The sequence below is a fragment of the Bombus fervidus genome, chromosome 1 (genome assembly GCF_041682495.2).
Source record: "Bombus fervidus isolate BK054 chromosome 1, iyBomFerv1, whole genome shotgun sequence".
NCBI lineage: Eukaryota > Metazoa > Arthropoda > Insecta > Hymenoptera > Apidae > Bombus > Bombus fervidus.
The window spans coordinates 26,542,460-26,566,941 of NC_091517.1; the positions used below are offsets into that span (position 1 = coordinate 26,542,460).

General features: G+C 34.3%; 1 protein-coding gene across 5 annotated transcripts; it reads left to right on the forward strand.

Annotated features, from left to right (window-relative positions):
- The first annotated feature begins 1,185 nt into the window (after positions 1–1,185).
- On the forward strand, positions 1,186–15,065 carry LOC139991850 (uncharacterized). Of its 5 annotated transcripts, none has more exons than XM_072012219.1 (13): positions 1,186–1,874; positions 1,946–3,036; positions 3,322–3,438; positions 9,781–10,064; positions 10,544–11,091; positions 11,207–11,469; positions 11,940–12,276; positions 13,318–13,449; positions 13,764–13,951; positions 14,142–14,285; positions 14,445–14,569; positions 14,676–14,775; positions 14,823–15,065. In XM_072012219.1, exons 2-12 carry the CDS (start codon positions 2,951–2,953, stop codon positions 14,768–14,770), a joined length of 2,319 nt encoding a protein of 772 aa, XP_071868320.1. In that variant the 5' UTR covers positions 1,186–1,874; positions 1,946–2,950; the 3' UTR covers positions 14,771–14,775; positions 14,823–15,065. The 5 variants fall into 5 exon arrangements, with proteins under 5 accessions (XP_071868320.1, XP_071868331.1, XP_071868315.1 ...); XM_072012230.1 differs by having other exon boundaries at positions 1,186–1,799; XM_072012214.1 differs by having other exon boundaries at positions 1,186–1,596; positions 1,697–3,036.
- The last annotated feature ends 9,417 nt before the right edge of the window (positions 15,066–24,482 follow it).

Below are 24,482 nucleotides of genomic sequence, written 5' to 3' on the forward strand. Positions count from 1 at the left end.
AGATTTTAAAAGCATCGATTAAGTACAGGGTAGACGTAACATAATTATATGAGATTTGGTGTATCACAAATTCCTTGAATATCAACTCCAAAAGAATCAGAGTGTTTCCTATTACATTGGACAAGCTTGCTTAAGCGCTTGTACATTGATCGATCTGATTGTTACATTGCCCTAACATAGGGAATATATCACGCCTCACAGGTCACATGGTCCCCCAAACATGGGACACGTAAAAGCAGCGACAGGTATCAGCTCTATCCTGTATTCAGTCCGTGACGAAACGTTCCGGTTAATTTGTGTCGATAAACGAAACAATTTTACCGATCTACATACATACATACATACATACATACATACATATGTGACGATACCTATGTATACTTAAATTTATAATGTACTCTTCCCTTTCCTCTCTGCTTTCTTCCTCTCTTCATTTTTATACTACGATCGATCTCATTGTCAGTCTGTCGGTTTACTATTTTTCTTGTACATTTTCTTCTTCATCGTATATTGTTACATTTTCCTTTATCGCATTTACCGAATTACTGTATTGCATTCTTTTTTTTTTTTTCGATTTTGATTAGATTCGTTACTTAATCTTTTTCGTTTCTTCATTCTCATCGTTGTCGTTGGAATTTTAATGCATATTTCACATCGATGCGCCCTGATAATCATGGAATGCACATTTCACAGTAATACCAAGTATGCCTGTTCTCGTTTCTTGATCAACAATTGTATCGACGTCTCGATCAAGGTGAAAAGTCTGACACGTTCTCTTAGAACGTAAGATCATGACATTCTCGAAATATTTCACACAAGTGATTCTCTTAGATTCGGAAAATAATGTTTTGATTTGTTTGTAATCTCACACAAAGAGTATAGATACGAGAAAAAAGCTCAGCTATAAATAACTGACAACATTTATCTTATTTAAAAGCAATTTTCACCTTTGAATTAGCTTACCTTAATAATTATAATAATTGTTTCCTTGATCTTCGTTTTGCGTTTAAGTTATGTAATTTTAATCCTCGTTCCAACTACGTTCTAACACATTTTAATTAAAAGATAAATAATGATTTATAAAAAGATTTATATTTATAATCATTACGAAAAATATGAAAGTTATCGATACGTTAGATGCAAATGTATTAAATATTAGGTTTCATCAGCCATTCGACAAGATATCGATGCGATATAGATATGTATTTACAAATTGATATATCATACGCAGGTAATGTTCGGTTTATCCCTGTTTGTTTCTCAATCAACTGTAATCGATATTGTCAGAAAGTCAAAAGCAGGAGTAAAATGGCTGTTGGAATTGTTGAAAGTTTGGAAGCACGAAGACGGCAGCAGTAATGATTAAAACAATATTTATGGTGTATGTAGTATTAGTATAGAATGACGGAACAATTCGTACTATAGATGTAGTGAAATAAGCGAAGGGGCAAAACAATGATAAGGGACTGACAGTCGTACTCGCGTATGGTCGCATACATGTATGTCTTCGTTTTATAAATGACGTCATGTTGTTCCTGCGATAGGAACTTCTCCTGATGACGCTGGCCACGACATCAGTCAAGAAGGGGTAGAGTGGTAGGTAGGGTGAGAAAGAGAAGGGCAACGCAAAGGAAGGGGAAGAAGAAGTTGCAACGAAACGGAACAGTACGAATTCAAACGGATCGAACCGTTTCAGATCGGATCATAGCCTTACAGAGGGAAAGGACGGAAAAAGACCACAGAATGGTCGGTAGATCAGTGGGGAGAGGTACAAGCACTCTTTCAAAGCGGACACGTATGTACGTGAAAGTAACTCTTACTATTCAGCGGCGATCGGGAACTTGTTGGTGCTTTATGGTGTCGGCAGTCTGGTTGTTTGTATCGAATTTAAAATACGGTGCGCATAATTGCGTATTACTGTTGTGTATTTTGCTCGTTATTTCAGGAAACGTACGAACAATAAAGTGAAAAACATAAGAATAAGGAAGGGTGATGCACAATCGTATATGACATAGAGTTTGTCTATGTTTCAATCCATATCGAACTTATATATCTAGAAAGAACAGAAGAACTTGGATAGATCATCGAACTTGGAAGAAAACGGAACAGGTGTCATACACAACATTCGGTGCGAAGTGCCGCGTAATCAATGGTTCTGATTTTGTCTGTGAAACTGATTTTGTATGCGCACCTATAAATACAACAATTTGACACGGTCTTTTGTCTTTCTTTTTCAAGTCGTTTCTAAGAGACATAGTATACCGCGCACATTACCGACATATACATTTTGTTTCATTTTTAATACGTTTATTTAACTTTTTTGTCCGCTTCTCTCGGAAAATCTCTATCCGTCAGTGTACAGAAATGAGATATTGATTATACCAATTACTCATTTACCGTGTGTGTGTGTGTCTTCATCAAGGGAATGCCAATGTTCGTAATGACAACGGTCGTGTATAGTTCGATCAAAGCGAACGAATATTAAAAATAGAGCGAAACCAACAGAACAAGTAATGATTTTGCTACGAAGAGAAAAATGAGAAAAGTATAGGATTCGCTTAAGTTTATCATCTCATCTTATCTTGGTGCGTATACGGTGATCAAAGTGTTATATCGAAGAGGATCGGGAATAAACTCCGCTGTGATTACTCTGAACATTCGTTATGACAACGAATTGTTATGAAACAATTTAAAATTGGTAATGGCGAAAGAAAAATCTTTTTGTGTTTCTTGTAACTTGTAATTTGTTTTTTTTTTTTTTTTTTTTTGACTTTGTGTTTCCTTTGCCGAGTGTTTCGTGATTTGTGCTTCGATCAAATTGATTTTGTTCCAGTCGAAAAGAACATTTACATTCACGCGTATATATCTTCCACTTAGAAACATTATCGTTGGTGAATTTACTTATTACTTTGTACACACACATATATATATAAGCGTTGAGAATGAATGGATGTTCGGCTTAAAAAGAAGAAGAAGAAGAACTTGCATGCGAACAACTAACCGAACATTAAGTGATCTTCGTCGGGAGTGCCGTGGGTACGTGAATTTTTAAAATCGCGTATTTTTCTTCGTTCCGTTCTTTATTTCTGCCGTTCTCTCTTTCTTTTTCTTCTGTTTCTTCTTCTTCTTCTGCTTCTTCTATTTCTTTTCTTCTTCTTTTCTTTCTCCTTTCCCTTTTATACTTCCTCGCCATTGACATTGCCGTTAAATATCCATTCACTCCCATATCTTTCATATTCCTTTCATTCTCTTCGATTGTTCGATCATGAGAGAAGCTGTAGTACTTGCCACATGTTTATTGGGTATCGTGTTTGCTGGAAGTCCTAGACTACCCAGGACCTCTGCCGATGAACGTAATACCCGTAACGTTAGTAACAATGGAGGCAACGTCACTGGAAACACGATACCGATACCTAGCCGCAATTCTCAACGAAATAGGTAAGTTGGCATAAAAAAGCAGTAAAGTATATTAATAAACATTGATTTTTGTAAAGATCGAAAGTTGAAAATAGAGAGAGAGAGAGAGAGAGAGATGACAGGCATTGTATCACTTACATTGTATCGTTCGATGAATTGATCGATGATAAATATTCGAGAAGACTAATTTCTTTTTTTCGTTTAATTTTCTGAATAGCACATAGTGTATAACATATGCGTGGGCGCGTGCGCGCGCGTGTGTGTACATATTCACATAATCGTAGTTGACCAACGAACAGTCAGTCCGTACAGCTTTCCTGTGTTTCGTGCGTGGTGAAAAGTTAAAAAATCGAATAATTCCTTTGGAATTTGTTATTCTGAAACAAGTACAATTTGATCGTGATTTGCTCGTTTGTGTAGCAAATTTGTACCATTTAATATCAGGAAAATGAAAACGAGTTATTCGTTTACAACGAATGTGGTAATAATAAAAGTAACGCCGATTCAAATAAAATTGGTTTAAGTTTAATGCTTTGATTCGACGACTTTAATCGTAAGAAATTGAACCAAGAATTTCCGTTATTGTACTGAAACAGGTTTATACTCGCCTTTTTCTTTCGCTTTCTCTTTCCATCCTCTCAATTCGTGCAGCGTGTAGCAGCATACATCTACAATCTGCAGTATACAACTATAAATCCCTCGTCGTCGTGTTGTCTCGCCTTGTGTTGTCGTTCTATCGGGGTTCATGCTAGACTTTCCCTTATGTAACTTCGCAGAACAACGCGAAAGGTGTTTGGTTCTTAATAATAGCAGCGGAATTGCTAAAGAATATTTTGTCACTTATGTAATAGAATTTTATGAATTTTATCGGATCGTTGATTGTAAACCTTGTTTTCTTTCTAGAAATTACATACTGGTTGCCTTCTCATCTCGCTTTCCACTTACGTGCCTATTACATATCAGCCAAACTAGCTTTTCTTTTATTTAATTACCATTTTTATTTATCGCCAAGAACTTGTCAATAATAACGAATCTGTTAATGTACAATGTCCGTATTTGATACACATTCTTCTAACGATACTGCACAAACCACAACGAATAATTAATTAATCGTCTAATCAAACTGGAAGGCAAAAGCTACACCGAGATTATCTCCGTTCTCTAGAAAATTGTTTTGTTTTAGCATCTACAACGTTTTATTTTTCAAAAACAAATCTTTAGTCTTGATTAATTTGAATAAGTTGAGATCAGTTTGGTTTTTGTGTAGCTCAAATGACTTTTGACACATAAGATTAATACAATTTCGATAATCAAACTCAAATTGCATAATATAATACAATATTTAAAATAGTACGAACAGTCAACGAGAAAAACTCAACAACTCCCTTCGCGCGCGCATCATTCTCTTTTTCGTACGTAAGATTTACATGTGTATGTATATACGAGTATAAGACAACAAATACGAAAAACCATATATTCTCTCTAATGTATTAGTTGGCATATACACTAGCGTTTTCCTTCTAGTCCATTCGAATTAATATTTTTTCAGGAACAAATTGATAGTAAAAATATTTTTGCATATTATATAAAGCGACTTTTAAACTCTTCCCCCCCCGCCGATGCTTTTTAAGAGAAATACAGATTAAACGAGGAAAACACAACCTTTTTTCTCATATCGTTTTATATATCGTAAACGCTATTTGTTGTACATGAAAAAGTTTCAGTAGAAAGTTGTGAATTAATAAAATTATCTGTAAAATGAGACTCGTTGCGTTACGATGAGGCCAATTTTTATATCGTAATTTAGTAAAATGTGGGAAAAAGTACACTTTTCATAAATGTAAAAGTTCATTTTTATAAATTTAGTTAAAGTTGTCGTGCAGTATCAAGGCTCTGTGAGATAAGTAAGTTATGTCTATAGTTATGTCGAAATAAGGTACGAAATTTCGAATCGACCCGTTTGTTGATTTTCGCATAATCGGTTTGTCAACTTCGTGCGGAAACGGGACATTTTTAATTTGCGATAAAGAAATATGGACTTGTTTCAAAATCGGTTTATTAAATCCGAGCTTGTATGTTATCTTGTTGACACCTATATGTAAGCGTAAAAAAACTTTTGTAATTATTTATAGAGAAGCTCATTCTACCAATTTCGATGATTCTCGAATATAGAATGTAGAAATCAATATTTTGGAAAACTTTAATATATATGTATTACTCCAGCTCGACTTTGTTTTCAGAGATATTAGTAAAAAAAAGAAAAAAAAAAAAAAAAAAAAAAAAAAAAACTGTCTTGTACCCCGTTGTCCGCCCGTAGTAGCATATGTGTCAGATATTTTCTGTTTACGAACAAGAGTCTTGGGCGAGTTTAAAGGTTCCATGCACAATTGCGTATTCGAGGTTGCAAGAAAAATACCTGTTGTAATTGAATTGTAAGACAGACAGACATTTCTTAACACCTCTCATGTTCAGTTGGGCCACGGAGCTGTATCCCTGTCTCGACCCACCTTCGTTCGTATACATCATATGGTATACGGAATAAACGGAGAATAAGCGTCAGGTTTCGGTCAGGTCATTCTATCTGGTCGCTAGAAACTAATAACTAATACGAGCGCATACGCTGCCACGAACATACAATTATTACTCAGGCAGTACTACTCACTGTAATGGTATCGATAGTTTTTTGCTCGGAATATCTGGGAAACTATGGCCGACAGACTCTTACATATATAGGAAAAAGTTGTTCAAAATGTTGAGTCCTTACAAGAAAATTAAACATATTCAAAAATCACCTAAATCTAGTTTTCTAGAACTGTAAGTTTTTCACAGTTTCACTGTAAACATTTTATTTGTAAGCCGGCATATCGCACTGTCTTCGTGATTATCCATCTTAAGCGATCGATACCAATCGGGAAGTAGGTATATCAATGTCAGACTCTACCAAGAATAAACATAATATGTAAATAGATTGCAACGCGAAAAAAGACGAGAGACAAGATCATTACAAGTTTGACGATACGTTCGCAACACTCCTATATGTACGTTTACGCTTACTTAACTTTATGCATAACAACTTTATCGATATTAGTTCTTAATAAATATTGCTTCTGTTGCCCAAGAATAACACGAAGGTTGCAGTACAACGTAATAGGAAATTTGTAAATGTCAGGATACATAGACGGGGATATACATATATGTATACACGTGTTACAGCTAGTCGTTCCGCTAGAATCATCATGGTATTCGTCTCGTAATTTGTTACCTTTCTTTTTCAATCTTACGGAAGTTATCAGTTGTGGAATGTCGTCCGTTGTAAGCGCTCGTTGTAATTCCGCTTCCACCTTTCGATAGTCGTTGTTAGTTTTTGTTCGTTGGTTTCGCTGCAGAGTACTTTTACACTAGAGTAATTTCGATAATATTCATGCCCATTTTCGTTATAAACTGGTTAAAAATGTGGATCAAGTAAAACAATTATACACTTATAGCTTAATAAATTAAATTAAAACCTGCGTACTATCATGTACGTTTATATTGTAACCTTTCTTTCTTTCTTTTTTTGCAACGTCATGGACCTTACAATTGTACGATACAATCGTATTTGAAAGAATAACGGCACTTTGTGTTTGCTATGAACCGAAGGACCGATGTCTATAATAATTACGCTTATGGTATCAATTATTCTTATTGAGACTTATTTAAGAGGAGCATTGGTGAAAGAACAAAGTCTTATCATTATTTAAGGTAACATTATATAACGATGTCGGCATAATAATTGAAACAACAGAAATATCAGGGATTAACATTAGGCGATACGTTTGAGATGATAGAATTTTATAATAGACAACTTCATTTACGTATAGCTAAAATATAAAATATTAATCTGACAATTTGATAATTAGAAGGAAAGTAAAGAGAACGATTTTGGGCTTAGGAACACGAGATCTGTTTATTATTATAATTTCTATAATCATACGTACATACTATACTCGTAGATCGTAGAATCGGCAATAGCTGTAACGAAGTAGAAATTAATACAATAAAATTACGTTTTAAATTTCATTCTTCGGTTAGAAACGTTCAAGTATATGCGAAGAAATCAGTGAAAAGCAAATCTCGTCAGCAGCAAATACGTAATTGTATAAATATTTATTTCTTATTCAGCCAATCGTAACAGCGACAGTGGACATAATCGACCATCGATCGCATTTAAGAAATACTAACCTCAGCTGCCTATACAGTTGATCGAATTATGAACAATTTTTCAAACAATTAATCGACGATACGTCGAGCATGTCGCATTACAGCAGCAGTATCGTCGTGTTTGTAAAGGTCTCTCGATCAAAAATTTTACATAAAGTCTATCGCTGCTTCTAACAACTGGATTCGATGGATGCGACCTTTGAGGATCCTTTGTTTTATTGCTCCTCGATGAATCTGGCATTAATGATCGTAATATCGTAATTCTAAAGAATTAAAAGAGAGAACTCAACTTTTTATATTGTAAAAATAAAATAACTTTACCCGAGTGAAGCTGATAAGTATCATAAAGTATTTTTATTATCGGAAACGATAAAGTAAACGTAAGTTAACTTCACAAATTTTGTTGTGGCGCTTGCAACTGTGCATAGGAATGTATAAAAATATGGCAGATTGTCCTCCGTTCATTCTTATGATTATGAAAGGTTTCGTCTCATTATATCGAATAAGTTAAATAGGTTTTAAAAAGTATTCCTTACTAATAATTCTTATTAATCACTTGTCATTAATTTTTTAATTCATTTTTACGTAGGAATAATTTCATTATTATCGAACTTGTAGTAGTAGGATTATCAAACTTGCAACGAGCGAGCGTTTCAATTACAAGGCTACAGGGTATCGGCCGATTGCTCTTATGTGCAATGCGTAATTTCAATAATAATTGTAGATGTTCATCAATTTGAAGAAAAAAAGGAACAAAATTTCGATTTATCCGTATTTTAAGCATAGGTGTACAACGTCAACTTAAACTGTAATTTTCACATGAAAATATTTAGAAGAAATATTAAATGAATGAAAGAAATGTAACAGACTCTGATATATTATATTTAAACAATTCACTATTTCAGTCGTCAAGAATGTTGTATATGTTAGCGTTCATCCGGAGTATTCATCCACCAGTGAACTGGTGTAAATACTCTCCGGTTTTCGTACTTCACTTTCACTGTGGAGGAATCATCTATCCAGCGATCCTCCAATGCGAAACGGTACAAGTTTGGCTTTATCTATGCGGGAGCCACGAACCCGCATACATACGTATAGGTAATATCATCATGCCCGGTACATAAAGCTGACGGCAACCTAACCGATACCAAGATAAAAGGTAGCAAAGATATTTTTACGAATATGTATATATCTCGAAAGCTACAGCCGAGCAGGGCTCCAAACATACGTAGGAAAAAATTATTCAAAATCATCATCCTGACAATAATATATTTGAGAATCATTGAAACTGCTAAGGTAGATCTTCTCGTCCGAATAATTAATAATTATGATATTTTCCTACTCTTCTTACAAGATATATTTAGTAAAAGCAATTTTCTTTCTATATATATTTTACTATAATCCAATATAATGCAATGCAATAATATAATGCAATAATCGTTGCATATTACATACTATATTTATATATACTTATTATTATAAATTACATTTTTATTCGACGAATAGTAAACCAGAGAATACACACACGAATACTAAATGATAAAATTATGTTTATTATTTGTATGTTAATTATTTAAGTGTGTTAATTACCGTTCAGTAGTCGTGCACACGTGGTAAAAGTAATGACAACAATGCCGTTATATTTTACACGGATACAAATTCTACAAATTTAGGCAATACACTATAAAGTTTACAGATTTGTAAGATTCGAAAGGACCGTAATAACCATTGGCGAGTACGACTGTTGACCTACCTGTGGATTGCGTAAAATTACAGTTTACATCGTAACGAGAGAAAGGATACATCTGTGCAAGTTGTTTCAGATTCAGCTTTATCTTACATCCGATACTATTTTATATAAGATAGAGAAACATTTTCCACATTTATAGCAATGATGTATCGATTATCAGTATCGTTTAATTTAATTAAAGAAGATGAATTAATTTTCTAGCCTTTTGTAATAACCAATATTAATCAAATTTGATAATTTGTTCATATTTAGAAATTTCTATTAATTGTCGAGATAAATAATTGTTGAGATCAATGGATCAATCAATGGATGAACGTTCGATGTTAACTCGAGTGAAATGAACATTTCTTAATTGAAATTAAAACGAATTTCATTCTTTGATCGTAATACCTTTCGGTACTTTCTTTTTTCAGAGAGCAATACCTCTTTAACGTTTTCGAGGTTATAGTTTCGACTTTGGAATCAAAATTACAACGCATTGAAAATTTGGACAAAGCGGTGGAACACTTGATGAGAAGAGTGGAAGCTTTGGATTCTCGCGTGAATGATAATATCGATAAAACCGATGCAGTTATTACAAAGTTACGAACATTAGATCTAAAACTTTTCAATTCTCATCAAATTGAATTTTCTTCGACCGAATCTGTATACTCGACAAAACGGAGCGATGATGAAAACGACAGTGAAATCAAAAGCGGTACGTATGTATGTATGTACATAAAATGCTGTTACGTAAAAACAGAAATTCGTTAACAGACGTATCTATAGAAGAAGAAAAGAAAAGAAAAAAAAAAAAAAAAAAAGAAAAAAGAAAAAAGAAAAAAGAAAAAGAAAAATATTGGACCGATCGAATCGGTTAGAACAAACATGGATCGCAACTACAAATTGTCGTTTGAATTGTATTACATTTACAGCCGGTTTTCTTTTATCTATATCGTTTACCTAACAATTGTATTTACGTGTATTTTATAGGTATGCATACATATACCTACATATGTACACACGTATACAAGCCTGCTTTCCCTGTATTTCCCCCCACCCCCACCCCTTTTTCGTTCTCTTCGTCTCTTTTCCATACTTTTATCTTTTTGCTGATGCTTCTTCTTCTTTTCTTTCTACGTTTGCCATTCGCTGTTGAAGTTTATCGTATAAATTGGCATTTATTTGGCAAAACAGGTTCGAAATTACAAGCAATCCATCAGAAGCGAGAAAATCCATCATCGTCCGATTTCACTCTTGGTGAAAAATTATTGTCACTTGATCAAAAGGTATCGGATATAGATAATAAATTGATCGATTTGAAACATCAATTGGATAATAACTTGTTACAAAATGACGACATAAATGCCGAAGCCAGCGAAAAGAAGCCAGTCAGTATGAGCGTAATCGAAATCACTAAAGCGATGAGTAACGAAGTAATAAATCACATTACGATCGAGATAGAAAATTTAAGGCAAGCGACCAACAATATGGACAGAAAGTTACAGTTTCACGTAAACTTGGTTTCCGATCGTTTGGGAACTATTTACAACATGATGAGTGACGTGCACGATGCGATATTAGTGAGAGGAAGTACGAACGGTCGACCGGCGTTCAACGTTACAACAACAACGACAACCACCGAGCCGCCACCACCAAGGCAGAGTAAAATCGATCGACTCGTCGAACAAATATATCCAATGTTGACTGTATCGGAGAAAATGGATGAAGTTTGGAACGTGGTGGTAAGCCGAGAAGATGTGGCTAAATTATTAATTTAATTTTTTGCCGGCCGTGTTAATCACGTTATATGACTTGACGGCATTCCATATAGATAAGTATGTATACTTTCTTCGACAGGTTGGCACGAAAAGTTCCGTGGACGATCTCTTGCCAAAATCCGATGAATTACTTACACAAACGCAAAGACAGGAAAGAGCGATCAGTGAAATTCATGCGGATTTAAGATCGAAAACGAATAAGATTATCGAAAATTTAGAAGGAGTGGAGAATAGACTTCGAAAGCAGGAGGACGACGTAGCTAGCCTTGCTCAACGTCCAATACCTGCGGAATTGTTACTGGATCCCACGATCGATCGCCTTGTCGAATACGACTCCAATAGGTTAGTTTTCCTTCCTTGATATTTTATTCGTTTGCTTTTATTATCATATACCATGTTACGAAATAATATAGAAATCGAAGGCATTTACGACGTTGTCAGTTTCATTCCATTTTTCGAGAAACAATCTTTTCTCACTAATAATAATAGACATAAATACACACGTATTTCTAGCTTTATCTGTTTGCTTATTTCCGTTCGATGAAAAGAATTCTTTTGTTTCGTGTAATGTGAAAGAATCGTATTTCGAGTTGATTGCATCTGTTGTTAGTAAATATTCAAATATATTATTATACGTAGATATACGATGCGTGAAAGAACGACGTAAAAGAATATAAATAAATAAATAAATAAATAAATACGTAGAAAGTGGTAACAGCAATATAATACTATGTCCAACTAAACAAAAACCATTATTACATTGCTATGTAATTAATATGTTTCATGTAGAACGAATTTCTTTCGATTCACAGATACGTTGGACTCTCTGATGACATTGCAGTTGAAACAACCGTTTCGCCCGTCAATCCGACTACCATCGTTTCGTCTGTGTCAATGTCCATGTCTTCCTCGACCTCGTCGAACGCCGTATCGATCAATAATTTCATTAATTCAAGCAACATAGCTGGTTCCACTAATAATTTCTCCAACTCGACAGCCAGTCCTTCAATAGGCCCCCCATTATCCCCGAGTTCGCAGCGATCATCGTCTAAAAATCGTGGTGTTATATTTCCAAGTGTCAAAAACAAACCAAGTCCAGCAAATTCGACCTTTACCACCGATGCATTCCTTAATTACAAAGATGTTAAGGTAATAAACAACAAGAACATTCTCAATCCGCACCAATTAACGTCACTGGTAATCGACACCGTTCAAACGAATTAGAAATAGTTTTTATATAGTATTTTATATTTTTCTCATTTCTTCTTTGATTTTTAACCAACCAAAGTGGAATAACCGATATACTTTGCATGACTTTTATGCAAACCTATTTTTTTCTTTCTTCATCTCTCTTTTCTATAGTTCAGTTACCTTGTAAGACCCTGTAAGCGAATAAACGAACGAACGCGATGCAACGGAAGAAGATGAGAGAGTAAACGTAACAACAACGTTGCTGTATTTCTATGTGAAGAATGTGTAGACAAGGGAAGGCGCAATTACCACGGAAGAGGAGGGATTGTGTAGAGAGGGGGGAGGGGGAAGGGAATGGGGAGAGAAAGAGAGAAAGAAGAATTCTAAACGATATGCATTTTATCGTGCATACACAGTATAGTTATATCACTTATAGAATACACGATATGCCCACGTATATGCCCACCTTCGTTCACATACATATCGTACGTGCTATAACACAAAGAAATGTTCAGATTTGAAAAATTTATTACGTAATACGTCGATTAACATTTTGAACGATTTCGTTTGAACGATCATTTTATCACTTGCTCGTAATTACTCGTCTCGTCAAACTGTAAATAACACACATTATAGTCACTATAATGCACACACATACGCATCACGTACAACCATCAACTTTGAAACATTCCAATACGGCTCGTAAAAAGTCTTTGTCGGTGAAATTTTTATTAATCCTTCCTTTATGGAAATTTTGAAAATGTATACCATATTTCCAGAAGAAATAAAAAGAAAGAAAGAAAAGTAGTTTTTACAATACGATTGTATAATTGAAAAATTAAATATGTATAACAATATTATAGGAAGAGAGAAAAATACTAATCTATGTACGTAATATGTAACAGAGTGAAAAATCTACGCAAGGAAAAGAAAACGTTATTCCATGTTATCAATGCTTACAAACACGATAATATATGTACATCTTGTTTAATGTTACAGGGCTATTCATGCGTTGATTTGTTGAATGCTGGCATGAGAGATAGCGGTGTCTATTACCTTCAAATTCGTGGAACAACCTATTGGTTTCTCAAGGTTTATTGCGAGCAGGATATCGCCGAAGGAGGTTGGACGGTAAAACAGAGATTCGTCCAAATATTATAATATATATATATATATATATATATATATATATATATATATATATATATATTCGCGTATGCATCATGCATCGAGATAGAACTGGTGTGATAGAACGGGGTTTTTTTTTTCCAAAGAAATATATTTCGCAATGTAGAATCTAGTCATCGATAGCTTATACTCTTAGGTCGTTACAGAAAAAGAATGACTGTGCGTACAATAAACAACTGCGTTCGTTGGTAAAAGATATTTAATCTTCCTACTTTTTTTATCTCATAATTCGAAGAAGAATGTCCACTTTTCCCTAGGTTATTCAAAGAAGAGACGACTTCGGCGAGCCAAGAGAAAATTTCAATCGTGACTGGGCTGATTACAAAAACGGTTTTGGTGATCCTGCTCGAGAGTTTTGGCTTGGCAACGAAAACATATACATGTTAACTAACAACGAAGATTACATGCTTCGGGTGGAACTCGAAGATTTTGAAGGTAACAAAAGGTAAGAAATATGAAAATTACAATTGCAACTGATTTTGGATGCAAAGTTCGGACGTTTTAACGTTTGTGTAGAATAGATCGGAGAGGATTTCAAAGACGATTTTCTCTGTATGTTTAAGATAAAGAACGTTTCGGAACATTCGTATATCTGTGCGCAGACAAGAATTATATATGTATGTACTTTCGTTTAGGTACGCACAGTATTCTCACTTCAAAATCTATTCAGAAGGAGAATATTACAAATTGGAGATCGACGGTTACGACGGAAATGCCGGTGACTCGTTAAACGATCCATGGTACGGTTCGAACAACAGTCCGTTTTCCACGTACAACAGGTAACACGTTATTTCTTCATTTGTTAGAATGCATGAAATATGACAATTTCAATTATGTGAAAGCATAGAGCAAAAAGCAATCAAGAACGGATAATATCGGATAGATTAATCGTAATAAGAGTCAACTATTCGTTCGAGACGATATTTCATTTCACACAGGGACAACGATAGGTCATCGTTGAACTGCGCTTCCATGCTAAAAGGCGGATGGTGGTGGAAATCGTGCGGACGAGGATTAAATGGTCTTTATTTGAACGATCCTCAGGATTTAACCGCTCGACAAGGTATGATTGCTTACAAAATAATGCCACGTACAGCCAGCCATTCATGTTTCGTATTATCCGTTTAACGACAAAATACGATTCTTCCCTTTCTGTTATTTAATAAAAGGTATCGTATGGTTCCGTTGGAGAGGTTGGGATTACACTTTGAAACGTGCCACGATGATGATTAAACCAAAAGGACCAACAACAGCAATGATATAGACGATTATAACGATATAATAATAACAACAACAACAACAACAACAACAACAACAATAATAATAATAATAATAATAATAATAATAATAATAATAGGAAAATGTTTTCTAGAAGAATCGCGCTACGTCCGTAATACTCGGTACGATAACGGATGATGTCGTTTATCAGTTACCAAATATATATATATACACGTGTAAGAATGTTTGGAAATGTCGAATGAGAAAACAATCTTTTACCGATTATCTGTTCTCCATTTTTCTTTATTAAATACATAATAATTTGGCTTGCAATTATTATTAAGGAATTAGTATTTATTTCAGTACATTTTTCTTTCTTACTTGCTTCGAGCCCGTTCTAATCAACAATTGAAAACGTACAAAACGATTCTTGTAAATTTTCCTTAAATTGAAGAAATGAAAGTATGAATTCCCTATGATCATGTGTTTTATTTTATTTTATATATATATATATCTGTATAACATGTATTCGATTTATATATATATATCGTAACATTTATTTAGTTTATATCCATATTTTATATGGATAGAATTTCAATTATGAATTACAATTCACTCTTTTCTTTTCCCTCGACAACTGGATCTAAAAAAAATATCGAACATTATTATTATTATCATTATCATCATCATCATCATCATCATCGTCGTCGTCGTCATCATCATCATCATCATCATCACATTTTAGCGTTACTCGCTCGTTAAATTCTAGTCCTAACCCAACACCGATTCCTCTTGCGGTTAATCATCTATATATACATATATATGAAATACAAACAACTCGTAATTTAAAATGAAAATATAAGAACAAAATTCAATTTTCTACCGTAATATTTTTCATTTATATTGCTATAATATTATATCACGTTACGTTACGTTATGTTATAGACCAAGATTTTAATTTACAAATCCTACTAATTTTCTGAACAAAATTTTCCAATGGAAATCATTTATTTATTTCTTTATACTTAACGAGGATAATGATAATGATAAAATATTCGTTGTTTCTACAATTTATACTGTCTACGAAGTTATATGTTCTCTTAAACCACGCGATGTTCCCATTGGTACCTACGAAAAAAGAAAAAAAAAAAAAAGAAAAATTATAGAAGAAGAGAGTCTAGTAATTATGTAACTAATAATAATAAGATAAAATTCACATTCCTTATATTCTATTTTAACTATCTATCTATCTATTTATCTATCTATATTATAAAATACTTTCTCTCAAGTTGTTGTACCTGATGATAATTCGTTACGATAATTGTATAACTAAATTTGCCAAACAATTACAGAAATATAATATACGATATTAGAGATGTTTAAGTACTATTATTGTGCCACGTCTGTAAGAAACTTTCTTTTACTTACTTACCTTGCATAGTATCATAGAGAATCATAAGAGATCCCTCTCTGGCATTGAGAACCTTACAACAATATTATCATCATCTTTCTTATTATTTTCATTTTTATCACCATCATAATCATCAGCAAGAAGATGATGCCTTGGAGTATAGCGGCAGAATATTCTCTGCAATGCTTTCTAAATTAAATATTTTGTATGCGCACCACGGTACTATTGTTGTCACTCTGTTGTTGTTACAAAACCAACTTATCCATGACATTCAAGGTAACTAACCAACTAACTATTCTTTTACCAGCAAATCCTACAGTCATCTATTGAAGTTCCTCGTAGTGGATCATACTCTAAGGTACATTGTTCTAACATTTGGCAAATTATTATTATTATTATTACTATTATTATTATTATTATTAAGCATGGATACTTAGCAAAATTTAAGATTGCACGAATTGAGTGGACTCTGGAAAACCATAGAAGGAACCCAAGCGAAGCTTTCTTTTCTTCGAGTTATTGCATTTTGGGCCAACATTCTGGAATTTTTAAATTATTCTTTCTTAAATCTTCCGATCTTATCTGTTAATAAATTTTATTGATATTTCAAAAAATTTATAATAATAATAATAAATGTAGTAGTTGTTATATATTTTATTTGGGTTTGAAATATCTGCTTCCTCCTCCTTCCACTCTAAGTGAATCTTCCCAAGGTATTCTTTTTCAAGAGCGCGCGCGTTCTTCGATTGTAACCAATTTCCCAAGGATTTAGCTTTGTATAAAAGTAAATATGAAATAATAATGATAATAGGTTAAAACGAATTGTTCAAGTATATAATATGACAACAACAACAACAACAACAACAATAATAATAGAAAACTTGTTTGTAAAGAAAGACAAACTTTTGAGACATGACCTCACAATTCAGTATTCGGATTGGCTTTCACAATCTTATGTTCAATTTTGGGAGAGAACACAAGATCTTATTCTTTTGCAACCACAAGATCGCTCTGTTTCCATCCTTTAACAAGTAACAAGGAATGTAGTTAAATACTTATTTCGAACTATATTCATATGTACACACGTATACATATCATAGGCACATAACATGAAAGACAGTGAACTAGAGGACTATGTCGATGCGATAGCGTAAGAAGGGAAATACGTTGATTGGCTCTTCTATACGTATTAAGTTTATTCGAAATTACCAGAATTGTTTACTATCGACTACAGGATAGTCGATCTGAACTATAAACGTAGTTTATAATAGACACATTGTCCCTATAAAACTATAAAACTCCTCGTTCATAATAATATTTTTCTAATAAACTTTTCAATTGATAATCTTTCTAAAATCTTCTTTTGACAGAAGAATTATCGATATGTAATCCATTCTGGATCACTGTGAACAGATATGAAACACGTAGGTTAACGTGTAAATAGAATAAATTCCGCTTAACAGAATATTTCATTAAGTTTCGTAAAAATACGAATTAAAAACTTTAAATAAGTACTTGACTAAATCGGCAAGTTTAATAATTCTTTCCGACTTTAGAAATTAATATTCGTTCAATTAATATTAACGGAACTTGCACTAAATAGAGCATTTTATTAAATATATAAGTGTAAAAAAGAATTGAAAATATTTAATTTACTTCGCCAAATCCACGGCTTTAATAACGTTTGTTATGTCGCGAGACTTGATATGGATCGTGTTTCTAACCGTCCCTCGCGGTCCTCCAGCGTCATATACGAATCGTCTCATCTTCCCGACGGAACAGACAATGTATCGACGAGCGCATGGTTGCCGCCCGGCCGCGAGTTCCAGAAACGTCGATTTCGGTCCGTTCTTTATTTTCACAAAGAAGTCGGCATACGTGATGATCGGCGCGAGCGGTGGCGTGATCCGAGCTCGGTGGGGGTCGTCTCCCCGAGAGGACAAGGAAATTATCCAAGGGCAGTTAGTCTAAGTTCAAAATTCATATTGCATACATCGAAAGCCCTGACGAACAATGTCGTTTAGAATATCGGAAAATATCAAAGGTCAAGTTCTCGGTGCTCTACCCATTAAATCGATCAACCTTCGGGTCAATCAATTATTGTACTTTCCGACACGACAAAGTCAAACAATATCTGTCGACGCAACAAGTAGTGTAGGCTGGTTAAATAAATAGATATAGATTATATAACTGTAGATTCCAGTTATATTTAAAACCAAACACCCCTATTATCCAATAAGAAATAAGGGGATCGCCCTGCTCGTGATGTCGATTCGTTTAATCGTAACGGGAATTTATGATACAACTCCCGTTGACGCGCTACAACGCTATCGCGTCTCCCCGCGACTGGACGAAAATACAGTAAGGACATAAATATTTATCACGCGACAAATTCAAATAGACGGAATTCTACTGGTTATTAAATTCAAATGAGAAAGGTTATTAAATAAAATGAAACGTATGAATAAAAACGAATAAATTAATATAATTAAATTCATAATTGACTTAAGACAACATATTGACATAATCTAATATTAGAAACAAAATTAAAACAGAACTATTTGTGTGAAAATATCAGATTTATATGTATATTTAATAATTAACGTAATTGTTGAACAACGGTATATGCTTGAAATTGAGTTAAGAAAATTTATTATTCGATATAAAATATTCTGCCGAGTTGATAAAACTAAACATATTGTCAAATATCTGCAATTGTTACAAATCGAAATATATAAATTCTTCACCTTGTGAAATAGGTGATCATAGATTCACTACTGACCAACTTCACGTTTGGTTATTATAGTCAACATTTCGTGTGATTAATTCACTCTATAAGGAATCGTACAAGCTTCCTTAGATCCTGTACCAAGATCTTCGTGAACAAAGGATCGTACATTAACCACATGTAGCGGAAACTATGCGAAATTTCGCGGCATCGCTTCTGGCTGACGAGAGGAACACGATAATTATTCATAAATTCCGCTCGAAAGCGGCGCGAGAATGTTGTCAGAGATCCACTCTATATTCTGCGATTCCAAAAGTGCACGAGTTTGTTCCAGAAAGGGAGCAACTGTCGAAAATTCGATGAATTAGAAAAAGACGTGCACGATCGATGCTGCTATCTATCGGAGCCGGCTGAAACTGCGAGAAAGTAACAGGAATATAGAATGTGCGTGGAGGTATCTCAACTCCTGTTAGACAAGAAGAGCTATATTGTGCGACAAGGATAGACGTACTTCTCCCTCTAACTTCAGCGGTCGCGGTTGCAAGTGGGCTGGAAACGAACGTTTATCGCTCGAGCACGCACGTGCGAGTGAGCAACGATCACATTAGAAGACACGAGCTTAGATTTAAGTTTCAGCGGGCATTGCGCCCGAAGAAAGAAGAAGCCATAAGCCGAAGGGGCCCGGTAAACTGCCACTCGAGAGGGCAACTACTAATAGCTGCCCATCCTCTGGGTCATCCAGAGCATGGGAACTTATTATTGTTACTACTTTGTCACTATGCTCGCTTTTAGTATATCTAGTAGTGGTAGTGGTAGTAGTCGTCCTTGCCTTTTTGGCCGATGTATATATCGGTCCATCGTCCCATTGGGCCAATCGCGATTTTTCTTATTAGTGTTGCGACAAATTAATTACGGGTTGTATTATAGTTACGAAATAACATCGAGGCTTTTCATTAGTGTGGCGAGAAAATGATTACTGTTTGAGAGTTGCGATAAAATGATAATCACGTTTGCTTTAGAGTTGTGAATCGTCTTTTGCAAATTTTATTATAAATTTTTAGAATCTCTTATAGAACTATACGTATCAGAATTTATCCTGTTTTCTATTGATTAAATTAATCAAAATATTATAAATTAATTAAATTAAATTCAATTAATTTTATAGTATTGCAAGTTGCAGTATCAGAATATTTGAAGTAGCTTTTTTATATAGTAAATAGTAATATTCACTAAATTCACTATAAGAGTTAGCGTTGCGATATTGTTCCATCGCGAGTTCTACTTATTTTTCCCTTTAGCGTGGCGACAACGAACGATCGCGTTTTGTCAAGTAGAGTTGCGTTCACAAACTGCCCAAACTCTCCGACTGCATTTGTCGGACACTGTTCCTGGATCACACGTACAGCTACAAGAGCTGTACAAGCGTGATCGTTTATCGGCAACCTCCTAAATGGTTGCACTGCGATCTCTCGCTATTAGTGTTGCCTATTGCTTAAATACGAGTGCGTAGATTTATACTTATTAGCGTTTCGTCTCAAATTTCGGGAATTTTCAGAATTTCCTTTTTTAAATGGTAGGTTAATTGAAACTGCAGATATAACGTAGCACTCTTCGCGTTTGATTTTGAAAATTTTCTGCTTCATAAATATTAATAGTAAGTTAGCGTTGCGAAACAAGAACATAACATTTAAGCCATTAATTTATGACATTTAAATTATCACTCAACAGCATTTAAACCATTACTTTATAACATTTAAGTTATTAATTTATAACATTTAAGCTATTAATTTATAACACTTGAGCTATTCATTTATAACATTTAAGCCATTAATATATAACAATCAAACCGTTAATTAACATTTAAACCATTACTTAAGAACAATTAAGGCAATAATTTGTAATATTTAAGCCATTACATAATAACAGTTATACCATTAATTTATAACAATCAAACAATTAATTAACAACTATTAAACCATTAATTTATAACAATCCAACCAATAATTAACAACATTTAAGCAAATAATTAATCACAATTAAACTATTAATTTTTAGCAATGGGAACATTTGTTAACAACATTTAAAACATTAATTTATAACAATCAAACCATTCTTCAAGGAATCAATAAGTCTCTCGCTAATAGCCTAATAGATCGTTTGATAGATCTAACGAAGAAATACCTAATCGCGATTACAGCCAATTAATTCATATTATTCGCTACATAATTAATATCAGTATCACGATGCAGGCGGTATTAAAGAAAAAAAGCCATTTTATGTTACAACTATACCGAGTAAATTTACTTGTTTAACTTAAGAGGAATTAAAAAGGTAGCTGACTTTTAAGTAAGCATTAAATAAGAATTTTAAATATCGGACACACTGATGTAGGTGTTATTCAAGAAAAAAGAACATTTTCTTTTGTAATTAGCACGAGTAAATGAACCAATATCGACAATACAATATAATGTTTAATATGAATTTTATCTGTCTGATTATTTAATACCTTAACTTATTTCACAGTAACGTCATCGACTGCCGTTAGGCTTTTTGTTCCTTTTTGTTCAAACTAATTGATAGTCGAAAACTAGTGTCAAAGAAGTGTGAAATTAGTCTTAGCTTGTAGAAACTATTAAAATGATAAAAATGGATATCGTATTAAATCGTTGAAGGCGCCAATTTACGATAAATATTAAGAAATTGTTCAATGTGATTTTGTTATAACGGAAAAACTGTCTTTTGCTATGTCAAAAGATCGTTACCGTTTGATTGACATCTCGACACTTTGTCAAGGTATATAAGGAACACGGAAATCGCGCGCGAGCTCTTTTGCGCCTGAACTGCCGGAGAGTGAACATCGAAGAAGAACTCAAATATAAGGCAAATAAACAAAAAATATTAACAATAACATTGAACTAGTAATTTATAACGTCTAAACCGTTAATTTACAACACTTAAGCTATTAATTTATAACATTTAAGCTATTAATTTATAACATTTCAGCTATTAATTTATAACATTTAAACTATTAATTTACAACATTTAAGCTATTAATTTACAACATTTAAACTGTTATTTTATACATTTAAGCCATTAATTTATAACATGTAAGCCATTAATTTATAATATTTAAGCTATTAATTTATAACATTTAAGCTACTAATTTACAACATTTGAGCTATTAATTTATAGCATTTAAACTGTTATTTTATACATTTAAGCCATTAATTTCTAACATTTAAACTATTAATTTATATCATCTAAGCCATTAATTTATAACATTTAAGCCATTCATCTAAAACAATTACTCCATTAATTCTTAACACTTATACCAATAATTTATAACCATATCCTTCCATTAATTCAAAGTAATTATACTCTTAATTTATAACAGTTGTACCACTAATCGAAAGCAACTCTACATTCACTGATTTAAATGAATACCATCAATTCGTTATGAGTAAATTAATGATTTATTTTGTTTTATTTAATATTTACCAAATCCTTCAAGCCCTGAAGTGCTATTGTATCTCTATATAGTAGTATTTTTTAATTTTAAATCCTAAAGTATTTAATTTCTCATTTCACTATTTCATATAAAACCAGAGTAACGCAGAGTGTACCTATTGAGTGTCTATGGATGGAATGTAATTTTCCATGTCTGCTCAAAACCAAGGAAACAGCACCGTATTTGTGGAATGAAGGAGGCAAGTGCAATTTAATCGAAGGCAGCGACAACTCACCATTCATCCATATGCACTACAATTGGTACTTTGCATGGTTTCGTTTCTTCGATGGTATGTTTAATATTCAAGTATGATTATGCAGATCCACGTACTACAGCCATTCTAATTAATAAATTTCAACTTCTTTAATAATTTAATAAATTTCATAACTTCTTTGTTATAAAATAATTTTACATCTCTGCTTCCAATGCTTAAAAACTGTTTATGTAAATGGGACCCGAGCGTAGTTACCTCCTCGTGGTGGGTCCCGGTAATTGGTATCGTTTTCCAAATAATAATACACCAAGTACTATTTTGAATATTAGTATTATTATTTGAAAAACGATATCAAGCTAAAAACTACTTGAATATAGTCTGGTCTTGATCATCCAAAATAATTTTGGTGATCTAGACTGGACTAAGACCCCCCCGCGGGGGCAACGTTGGACACCGTGGGACATCGTGGGACCCCGTGGGACACCGTGGGATGCGTGCGTTTTAGCTTTAATTAATCATAAGATAGATACCTATGTTATGTGCATTGTAAGCTCATTTCGTACAAAGATACTTATCCATCTTGGAACGAAAAATATAAATCTCGTCTCTCTGGATGCCCTCACTTACCACGTTGGAAAAATTTTTCCCGCGATTTGTCGGTTCGCGATCGCTCAGTTCTTTCAAACTGCCGCGTGGCGTACTCGCTCGCGCGTATTCCGGGTACGTGCGGGTCAACGTACACGGGACAACTCTTTGGATTCGCTGGTCGCCCAAGGACACCTCTTGTCTTGGTGACTACTCGACGACTGCTCGTTGTTTGCCTCGAATCGCGGGCGTTGTCATCACGCTGGTGATACCTGTGAATCTGTTGACGATTGAGTCGCAGTTCTGCAATAATGTCCGATTGGTACTTCGGTACTTGGACAGGGAACCTGCATTTAATGTCCTCCGTAATTCTGTTCGAACTCGCGGGGGTGGACCCCACTGTTCAGTTGGGGCCTTGCCTTTGTAATCCTGTTCAGCGGTCCCTTCCCGGGTTCAACTGTTCAGTTGGAGTGTGTTAAATTGCAGGCCCATCTGCTGGACACTGGTATCATCGGTAAGTGCCATCGACCGTGATAAGATCCAAACGATGTGACAGAAATCGAGCGAAGGTCAATGCTTGCGCTTCTACTGAATCTCTGAGTTATCTGGTGCACGGGGGTACGTCACGTAGGTTTGTTAGTTTTTTTGAGAGATCGCGATTACGTTCGTTCCGGGCGAGCCGCGGTTTTTCTTCATCGTCTGATTGTTGGGGCTCCTTTTCCATAGTAGCCCCATTTCTTTTCTTTCGTTCCAAGTTAGACAAATGTATCTTTGATACGGAATGTTGCCGATAGGGTTGCGAATTATTGTACGATGTTTGTACTGATCGATGTAATCGTTATGTATGAGATACATGTTGCGTTGTGTGGGAGATAGATATTGCGTCGTGTAAGGTTTGTTTTACGTTTGTAAAGATTCGTGTAACTGCTGCGTAGGAGATAGGTGTTTCGCGGTTAGGCTACGAAATAACTATCTCTTTACGCAGGCCCATGATGGAGTAGAGTCAGAACTCGATATTCTTGCCAATAGGTTGAATGTCGAGACCGATGCGTAATGTTAAATAACTCATGGGCGGGTCTCGTGCGTAGTCACCTCCTCGTGGTGAGACCTGGTAATTGGTATCGTTTTCCAAAAATTGATCAGTTGATTAATCTTTGAAAAACGATGCCAAGCTAAGAACTACGCACCAGTCCAGTTTGGGTCAGCAAAAGCCGCGAAAAGAATTTTGGATGATCTAGACTGGACTGCAACGTGGGACGCCGTTGGACACCGTTGGACACCGTTGGACACCGTTGGACACCGTTGGACACCG

What these genes read in the sequence shown, in the direction of transcription:
- LOC139991850 (XM_072012205.1), top strand. Translation starts at nt 2,951, where the DNA reads ATGTTCGGCTTAAAAAGAAGAAGAAGAAGAACTTGCATGCGAACAACT. An exon ending in ATGAAGTTTGGAACGTGGTG is followed by an intron (nt 11,092 to 11,206) that starts GTAAGCCGAGAA and finishes TTTCTTCGACAG; the next exon opens with GTTGGCACGAAAAGTTCCGT. An exon ending in GATTTTGAAGGTAACAAAAG is followed by an intron (nt 13,952 to 14,141) that starts GTAAGAAATATG and finishes ACTTTCGTTTAG; the next exon opens with GTACGCACAGTATTCTCACT.